The 6,749-nt window shown below is 35.5% G+C and overlaps 1 protein-coding gene across 3 annotated transcripts; it reads left to right on the forward strand.

Moving 5' to 3' along the window:
• On the forward strand, window positions 1-4,453 carry LOC109802126 (zinc finger CCCH domain-containing protein 30). 3 transcript variants are annotated; one of them, XM_029272062.2, is made up of 2 exons: window positions 1-416; window positions 1,674-4,453. In XM_029272062.2, exon 2 carries the CDS (start codon window positions 1,732-1,734, stop codon window positions 3,868-3,870), a length of 2,139 nt encoding a protein of 712 aa, XP_029127895.1. In that variant the 5' UTR covers window positions 1-416; window positions 1,674-1,731; the 3' UTR covers window positions 3,871-4,453. The 3 variants fall into 3 exon arrangements, with proteins under 3 accessions (XP_029127895.1, XP_020218932.1, XP_082916723.1); XM_020363343.3 differs by having other exon boundaries at window positions 2-299; XM_083060597.1 differs by lacking the exon at window positions 1-416 and adding an exon at window positions 468-1,577.
• Window positions 4,454-6,749: the final 2,296 nt, after the last annotated feature.

The following is a 6,749-nucleotide window of genomic DNA, read 5'->3' on the forward strand; positions in this document are numbered from 1 at the left end:
TATCCAAACATAAAACAACAAAAACAAATACGTGGTAATTAATTGGAAAAGAAATTAAGTGTCCTTTCCTTTTTATTTTTTATTTTCCTTTTCAAAGGGTATAGGAAATGGAGAAAGAAAAAGAAGAAGAAGAAGCTAGTTTGCTTGCTCCTCTTTTCTCGCGATTGTTTTTTCCGTCAAACTATTTTCTTATCTGAGTCACAGATTTTCTCGGAATCCAAACACCCTTTGTCTGAATCTCCCTTTTGCTGAGATCTACCCTCTCTTTCATTGATGGGTTTTTCTTTAGCAGTGAACTGGTGAGATTAACTTCCATCAAAGTTCAGATCATGTTCAAGTTTCGTGCTTGAAGCCATCTTTCACGTTTAGATGGTTTGGTTGTGATTGAAAAAACTGTTTTTTTCAGTTTGATTAATGTTAGTTCCAGTGTATTTCTTTGTTCATTCTCATTTTTGTTAGTGCTTCTTTTTTAGTTTTTGAGATCATGATTGTAATTGCATTAATGTAAAATTTGGGTTGGTGTTTTCTTTTTTAATAATGATGATAATAACTTGGTAAGAGACCAGAGATATGCTTCACAATAATGGTTGTGAAGCTTTTTGGTTGTAAAGCTTTTTCTGTTGTGTCTAAAGCCTTTTTGTTAAATTTCTCTTGGAAACACTTGGTTAGAAAAATAGTAATGAAATTGTGACTAGTTTTTCTATAAATTAAAATTAGCTCATAAATAAACTAATTTGTAGAAGTTCTTTCATGTTAGCTCTTCTATACTTCATGTTAGCTCTTCTATATTATTTTTTTAATTTATGTATAAACTAGTGTTAACTCTGTAAGCTTATTGAGAAACTTATTTTAATTTTTCATCCTATTTCATTCTTCTAGAAATGTTTCTGGAGAAATTTATCCAAATAGTCCCTTAAGGTAACTGCATGTTTAGGATTCAAAGAGTTGAGTTTGCACAATTCTCTTTCAGCTTAACAGAATAGGGTGTCCTTGTTAGTGTGTTTCTTTGAGGTATAAAAATGGGTGCCAGAGATATGATAAAAGTTCATTTGTTTGATGATGAATTTGTTTTCTCGTCATTGGGCACTTGAGATCAGTGCATGCCTTATTTGCTGTCTGTTTTTGACCGTTTCTTGGATTACATAATCTTGGACTTTTTGTTGGTTAAGTGTATTCTGTTGTTGTATCTCTCTTGCCATGTGCTGAAAAGACAAGAGAGCCCTGGAGGAATTAGTCTTATTTGGAATGATGTTCTTTTGTTTTTATTATGGGCTTCTGAAAATCTGGATTTTTGATAGCAAATTTGTTTGTTAATGTTGACTGGAATTCTTTGGGTTGATAACAGTTTGATTTCGTTGCCCTTGGTTGATAAATGAGTTTGTCTTGTTTCTAAGTGACGTCCTTTAATATCTTTTGCATATTTGTTGTTTTGGGTGAGTCCGTGAGTGTTTTAAAATTGGAAAACCATTCTTTATCTTTAGCCTATCATTTTTCTTGTATAGATGTTTAATTTGATACAGTTACATGCATATCTCATGGAAACTTGATGTGTTTGAAGGTTTAATAACTTTTTAATGGTATTTGATGCTTATTTATTTTGCTTCTAACTTAATATAATTGAGAAACTGTCTTTGAAGGTTAGATTCAATGGATTTGTGATTGTTTTTCCTCAGGTAAACCTGCTGCAAATGAAAGCATTTGGAGAAGTTAAAGTTAGTATTTGCTATTTTGATGAGTGCATCTCAACCCAGAAGCCACATAATGAATCACTTGACCATTGAAACTGAAGATTCTTTTGCAAGCTTGCTTGAGCTTGCAGCTAATAACGATGTTGAAGGTTTTAGGCGAATGATTGAGAGGGATCCTTCCTGTGTTGACGAAGTAGGATTATGGTACAGTCGTCGCAAGGGATCTAGGCTGATGGTCAATGAACTTAGAACCCCATTGATGATTGCTGCTACTTATGGTAGCATTGATGTTATGGATCTGATTCTTTCACTTTCTGGTTATGATATTAATAAGCCTTGTGGCCTTGACAAGAGCACAGCCCTTCATTGTGCGGCATCAGGTGGGGCTGAAAATGCTTTTGAGGTTGTTATGTTGCTTCTAGCCGCTGGGGCCGATCCAAACTGTGTGGATGGAAATGGTCATCGTCCGGTCGATGTGATTGTTGTTCCTCCCAAACATAAATCCGTTAGAAACAATCTTGAAGCACTTCTCCAAACTGATGACTCCATTGCAGTGTGTAATCTTAGGGTGATCACGACCCCATCAAATGCATCATATTCTCCACCTTTATCAACTTCACCAGATGATGGGTCTCCTTCTGCAGCAGATTTCCAATTGAAGTCAAAGTTGAATGATGACTTTGTTTCTTCTGCATCAGAGAAGAAAGAATACCCTGTTGATCCATCCCTTCCTGACATCAAGAATAGCATATATTCAACTGATGAATTCCGAATGTATTCTTTCAAAGTCAGACCTTGTTCGCGTGCTTACTCACATGATTGGACTGAATGCCCTTTTGTTCATCCAGGGGAGAATGCTCGAAGAAGGGACCCGCGAAAGTACCATTACAGCTGTGTCCCTTGTCCTGATTTTCGGAAGGGTGCTTGCCGACGTGGAGATATGTGTGAATATGCTCATGGTGTTTTCGAGTGCTGGCTACATCCAGCACAATATCGAACCCGGCTTTGCAAGGACGGGATAAGTTGCTCCAGAAGAGTTTGCTTTTTTGCTCACACTGCCGAGGAGCTTCGACCATTGTATATTTCAACAGGTTCTGCTGTACCATCTCCTCGCTCAAGCTCGTCATCTGCTATGGATTTTGCTGCTGCCATGAACATGTTGCCTGGCACTCCTTCCTCGATGTCTGTCATGTCTCCTTCACCATTCACTCCGCCTATGTCACCCTCTGGAAATGGCATGTCACACTCATCTGTTGCCTGGCCCCACCCACACGTACCAGCCTTACATCTGCCAGGGAGTAATCTTCATTCCAGTCGGTTGAGATCTTCATTCAATGCTAGAGATATTCCTATGGATGACTTTGACTTGTCTGATTATGATGTTCAGCAGCAGCAGCAGCAACAGCTTCTTAACGAGTTATCTTGTCTCTCTAAACAGCCTAATGCTATGAACCGCTCAGGTCGCATTAAAACATTGAACCCGTCAAATCTTGATGAGCTATTTTCTTCTGAGAGTTCATCCCCTCGGTTTGCTGATCCAGCATTGGCTTCAGCTGTTTTTTCTCCAACACATAAATCAGCTGTCTTTAATCAATTTCAGCATCAGCAAAGCTTGTTGTCACCTGTGAACACAAAATTTTCTCCTAAAAATGTTGAGAATCCATTACTGCAGACCCCTTTTGGCATTCAAACTTCAGGAAGGATGTCTCCACGTAACATGGAACCTATTTCTCCAATGAGCTCTCGGATTTCTGCACTAGCTCAACGTGAAAAGCAGCAACAGTTCCGAAGCCTCAGCTCCAGAGAACTTGGCTCCAACTCTGCTACTGTTGCTGTTGCTGGTGAGTCCCAAGTGAGTTCTTTGTCAAAGTGGGGATCTTCCAATGGTGCATTGGATTGGACTGTCAATGGAGACGAATCAGGGAAACTTCGAAGATCATCCTCATTTGAGACCGGGAATAATGGCGAGGAGCCAGATTTTTCATGGGTGCAGTCACTTGTTAAAGAGTCTCCGTCAGAGATCAAGGAGAATTCAGCAAAGACAGTAACAAGCGTTGCAGCAGCTGGATCCTCCAGTGAGGTATCGAATATGAGCATGCAAACAGACACCATTGATCATGCCATGTTAGGAGCATGGCTTGAACAAATGCAGCTTGATCATCTTGTGGTTCAGCAAAATTAAAATGAAAATTTTCTGACCTGAGATAGTCAACAAAGAAAGTTTCAGTGATAATTAGAATGCTCATTTGAAGTTTTGTTTGTATTGATGGGAGAAGATAACAGTAACAATGAAAGGAAGCAGAAAAAGGAACTTCATTATCAAATTTAGTGTTACATGAGTAACTTAGGAAGCTCACAAAACCACTGGGTAGTATTTATGCATCTTCTCCCAGTTTTGGCTTGCCCATAGTTTCTAATTTTAGCTTCACATTCCTGTCATTTTCTTTTTGGCCTTCCAGAATGAGTAAATGTTCTATTTTTCTTCCTTTTTCATTTTGGGTAGAAAAAAGAAACTGCGAGGGTCATTGGAGTTATAATTTCCTTGAAACTCCGATTGATCCAGTTTTGGGATGAAAACACAGGATGTTGGATATGTTATGTATCATGTAATTTGGAACAAATAATAGTGGATATGTTAGATAGTGGGTAAGTCAGGGATATTGGATGATTGATACTTGGGTTATGTAGCATTCAATTTAAGTTTGTTGTTGCATTATCATAATGCTATTTTATCTTTAATCCAAGTTGCCTCCATTACCTCTGTAGTTTCTGATTGACATATATATCTTATACCTGAACTGTGCTAAATTTCCAATTCCTATCCATGGATTTGATTCTGTACAATGTGCATCAATTTCAATTATATTTAGATATTTGTTCGGATTCTCCTTCTCAGAGTTCAGCTAAACGAAAACAAGATACATGGCCCTATGAAACTTGTGGCAATATAGTATAGATAAATATTTAATGTTTTTAATTTTAAAACTCGATTTGTATTACCTAACCTTTTCAATCTTCGTACTCGTCGTACTCCTTCTGGACTCATGAGTAAAAAAGCACCTTTATTTATTTATTTACTTAAATTTTAACTTAAAATTGATCCTATTTAATGTTATTATTCCAAAAAAATATTTTTAAATTAAATGTGATAACTCAATAAATACTATTAAGAATATATTTTTTTTAACAAACTATTAAGAGTAGTTTAAGAAGAAAAATTTAGTTTTTATATGAAATTAATAAAATTAAATGAATTTAATTAATTTTTTAATATTTGAGAATTTAGATATTTTTGTTTGGAGGAGGTAATATGATAGAAAAACTTTAAATCATTCGAAATAACCACTTGAAAAAGTGTTGTAATTTTTTACATTTATTACATACTATTTCATCTGTAAATATTAGTTGCTCCATTTGACTCGCACGCCAGTAATTCTCTCGTTATATCCTACATTTTTCACTCGTTTGTTTTACAACTTAGCAAAGTTAAAGGGGGCTATTTGTCATAAAACAAATCTCGGGCAATTAAAAAGAAAAAAACACAAGTTCAATATTTTAATTTTTTAATCTATAAGAACTATAATGACATGATTTAAATTTAAGACCATAACCCTTCAATTAAGCTGATCATAGTGGTTACTTAGATATCTTAATCAATTCAAGCTCTTATTGTCCCAGGGTATTTTTGACAGATACAAAGTATTGCGACATTACTCATTAATTATATGCCTTATCAAGTTGAAAGTAATCTAACCCGGGTTGCTCGAAATTATGGGAGTCGAAAAGTTGGATTGATAGTGCTACTCGAGAGAAATATAAACGTCAAATCAAACACATGCTGAGAACGTATGACGAGCCTTATTTGTTTGTGCTCGAGGTATGGTCGAATAAAAATAAGGACTACTCGAAAATAGATGAAGGTTTCTTGAGGCTAGCCCAAAACAATTAGGTAGTTATACCAGAGCGGTTACTAAAGGATAAATCAAAGAGATAAAGACACGTGGGATAAGCAGTTATTGGAAGTTATAAGCACGTATCTGATATGGAGAGCAGTTACCCACCCACGACGCATGCACGCAAAAGAAAACTGTTCTCGAAAATTTCTATAAATAGGCAAAAGTTGGCCTTTTACGAGGTCGGGAAAACTCATACTTCAACTAGACCTTCAAGTATTCTCTGCCTGCACACATGGCTTCTATGCGAGGAATTATCTTTGGGTATGATCACTTCTCGGCCACTTTTATTTTCTCTTTTTAGGATTAGAATTAGTTTAGCTTTCTTTCTGCGTTTAATCATTGCTGAAAGTACTCAAACGTTGAAAATATTGTAATGATTGGATGTTATGAACGATGATCTGTATTGCTAATATATCTATTGTTCATTCAGTTTATCTGAGTATTTATGTACATGAATATTATTATCTGTTAATCATTGACGAATACTTAGAAACAGCTAATCATTAAAACGTTCTACTCCATTTCCTTTCGTTCTGTATCTCATTTCATAAAAACACGTCAAATACCTAAATTGAAACATTGTTCGTGTGCTAGTTCGAGTAAAAAAAACCTTGTAACGTTTTTCACCTTAAACACCCAGATATTCAAATCAATAGCAATCAGATTAAATTTTTTTTTGTTCGAAAAATAGCAATGAAGTCAAGTGTGGTAAAATTCCCTTTAATCTCTACCTTATCGCAAAGGAATTAATTAACTAGCTTCACAACCATATCATATCCTTTTGACAATTTTATGCCTTGATCATCTTGATTTGTTCTCCCTTTTATTTGTATTCCTCCTTTTGCAAAAGGAATAATTATAATGATATAAACATGCATTGGCTACTCCTATGACAAACCGTGCTTGGTAGCTATAATATAGTCATAGTCACAACTCGAAGCAAAATTCCTTTTCTTGATAAAGAAGTATAAAAAGAATTCACTCTGTCGGTCTTTTTATTCTCCAACCTTGTGAAACTCTCTTTTGCTCGCTAGCATTGCTTAATTTAGTTAGTTGTAATGCTAACCATTCATTTTAATCATAAATATGATTAATACTATTATTT

The sequence above is a fragment of the Cajanus cajan genome, chromosome 7 (genome assembly GCF_000230855.2).
Source record: "Cajanus cajan strain Asha chromosome 7, NIPB_CcT2T_4, whole genome shotgun sequence".
Taxonomy (NCBI): domain Eukaryota; kingdom Viridiplantae; phylum Streptophyta; class Magnoliopsida; order Fabales; family Fabaceae; genus Cajanus; species Cajanus cajan.

What these genes read in the sequence shown, in the direction of transcription:
- LOC109802126 (XM_029272062.2), top strand. Translation starts at nt 1,732, where the DNA reads ATGAGTGCATCTCAACCCAGAAGCCACATAATGAATCACTTGACCATT.